The sequence below is a fragment of the Pelodiscus sinensis genome, chromosome 1, assembly GCF_052426305.1.
Source record: "Pelodiscus sinensis isolate ZL-2025 chromosome 1, ASM5242630v1, whole genome shotgun sequence".
Taxonomy (NCBI): Eukaryota; Metazoa; Chordata; order Testudines; family Trionychidae; genus Pelodiscus; species Pelodiscus sinensis.
Window position 1 is genome coordinate 359,552,313 of NC_143052.1, and position 1,966 is coordinate 359,554,278.

The 1,966-nt window shown below is 50.5% G+C and overlaps 1 protein-coding gene across 1 annotated transcript; it reads right to left on the reverse strand.

Moving 5' to 3' along the window:
• Nucleotides 1–190: 190 nt before the first annotated feature.
• LOC102458240 (olfactory receptor 52E4-like) lies at nucleotides 191–1,171 on the reverse strand. Its single transcript, XM_006112429.2, has one exon. The coding sequence runs from the start codon at nucleotides 1,169–1,171 to the stop codon at nucleotides 191–193; it is 981 nt and encodes a 326-aa protein (XP_006112491.2).
• Between the last annotated feature and the right edge of the window lie 795 nt (nucleotides 1,172–1,966).

Below are 1,966 nucleotides of genomic sequence, written 5' to 3' on the forward strand. Positions count from 1 at the left end.
AATAAATCATCTGTTATTTGGAAATTATTTTGAAATAACAGAATTGCTGTGTAGACGCTCGCATAGTTATTTCGGAATAAAGGCTATTATTCCAAAATTACTTTACTGTGTAGACACGCCCTTTGAGAGCCCAGGAAGTGATTCAGGAAAGAGGGCCCAGCACTGGGTTACCAGCAGGTCCACACCGGGGTCAGTCTAAGAGCTTGAGAACCAGGACAAAACTTTTCATCCATTTATGAGTAAACAGCCAGAGCAGCCTGTCCCGGATCTGCGTAGTCCTCACCCCGTAGATGATAGGGTTTAGCATGGGGGGCACCAGGAGGTAGACATTGGCAATGAGAACGTAGAAATGCAGGGGCACATTGATGCCAAACCGATGCGTGAGGAAGGAGAAGAGACGTGGGACATGGAAGGCTAAGATGACGCTGAGGTGGGAGCTGCAGGTCCCAAAAGTCTTCAGCCGGGCATCATTGGTGGGGAGTCTGAATATGGCCCTGAGGATCTGGGTGTAGGACACAGCAATAAGAAACAGATCCAGACACATCACAGAGAGTGCCACAGACAGGCTGTAGTAATTACTGATGCGGATGTCGGCGCAGGCCAGCTTCACCACGGCCATGTGCTCACAGTGAGTGTGCGGGATGATGTTGGTTCTGCAATATGGCCACTGCCTTGCCAGGAGGGGATAGGGCAGTATGAGCATGGTGCCACGCAGCACCACAGCCAGGCCAAACCTCAGCAAGATGGGATTACTCAGGATGGTGGAATGTCTTAGAGGATCACAAATAGCCACGAAGCGATCGAAAGCCATGGCCACGAGGATCCCAGACTCCATCACTGAAAAGCAGTGAAGGAAGAACATCTGGGTGAGGCAGGCACCGAAATTGATGCTCCTGGAGCTGAACCAGAAGATGGTCAGAGTTTTGGGCAGGGTGGTTGTGGACAGGACCAGGTCGGTGACGGCCAGCATGCAGAGGAAATAGTACATGGGCTGGTGGAGTCTCGGCTCTGTCTTCACGATGAAGAGGATGGTCAAGTTTCCCAAGATGGCTATGATGTACATGATGCAGAAGGGGATGGAGATCCAGACATGGGTGGCCTCCAGGCCAGGGATGCCCATCAGGATGAAGGTGGAGGGGTTGGTGATGTGGGTTGTATTGAAACATGACATGGAGAAGGGGAGAAGGTATCCAACTGTGAATCAGAACAGTGTCTCCTGTGTGTACCGCACGTTCCGCTGACTTCCTGTGTGTCCCCCGGAGCTAAGGTGATGGTGTCCCTGGATGGAGAGAAAATGTGAAGATGAAACGTGACATGCACTACGGGAGGCTGTTCTCATGGGTAAAGCAAATAGGTTACTTTTCACACACTGATCAGTGACATTTTCATTATTCGCAAAAAGTAACTGTGAAAAACTGAGCCAAGCAATAGCAATTCCCAGTGTATTGGGGCTTTATGTGTCAATAATCCCTGCACATCACAGCGTAGGAAACCTCAAAAGACACTAGCAGGAAACACAAATATTGGTGCTGAATAACCCTCATACACAGCAGTGGCCAAAACCAAGACCTTGTTCAGATGCCTACGGAACGCGAAGGGGAATAACCCGTCCAGACATGTGCTCAGTTTTTGTCCCCCCATCTCTACAAAGGTTGCAGTACAGAGAAAGGGTGTTTCCCGGACAGGCTATGAGACTAGGGGGCGCTGCCCTATGCAGACCCGTTGAGAGCTCTGGGACTCTTTGGCTTAGGGAAGTGACAAGGGAGGAGGAATGCGGCAGAGGGGAGGAAAATAAAGATGGGAAGCGGGGATCTGAAGGACAACTGGAGAAAATCCATGCCTATCATAGTATCATAGAACTGGAAAGGACCTCCAGTCCGCGGCCCTTGCAGCAGGACCAGGCACTATCTAGACCATCCCTGACCGGTGTCTGTCTAACCTGCTCTTCAATATCTCCAGAGATGGA

What these genes read in the sequence shown, in the direction of transcription:
- LOC102458240 (XM_006112429.2), bottom strand. Translation starts at nt 1,171, where the DNA reads ATGTCATGTTTCAATACAACCCACATCACCAACCCCTCCACCTTCATC.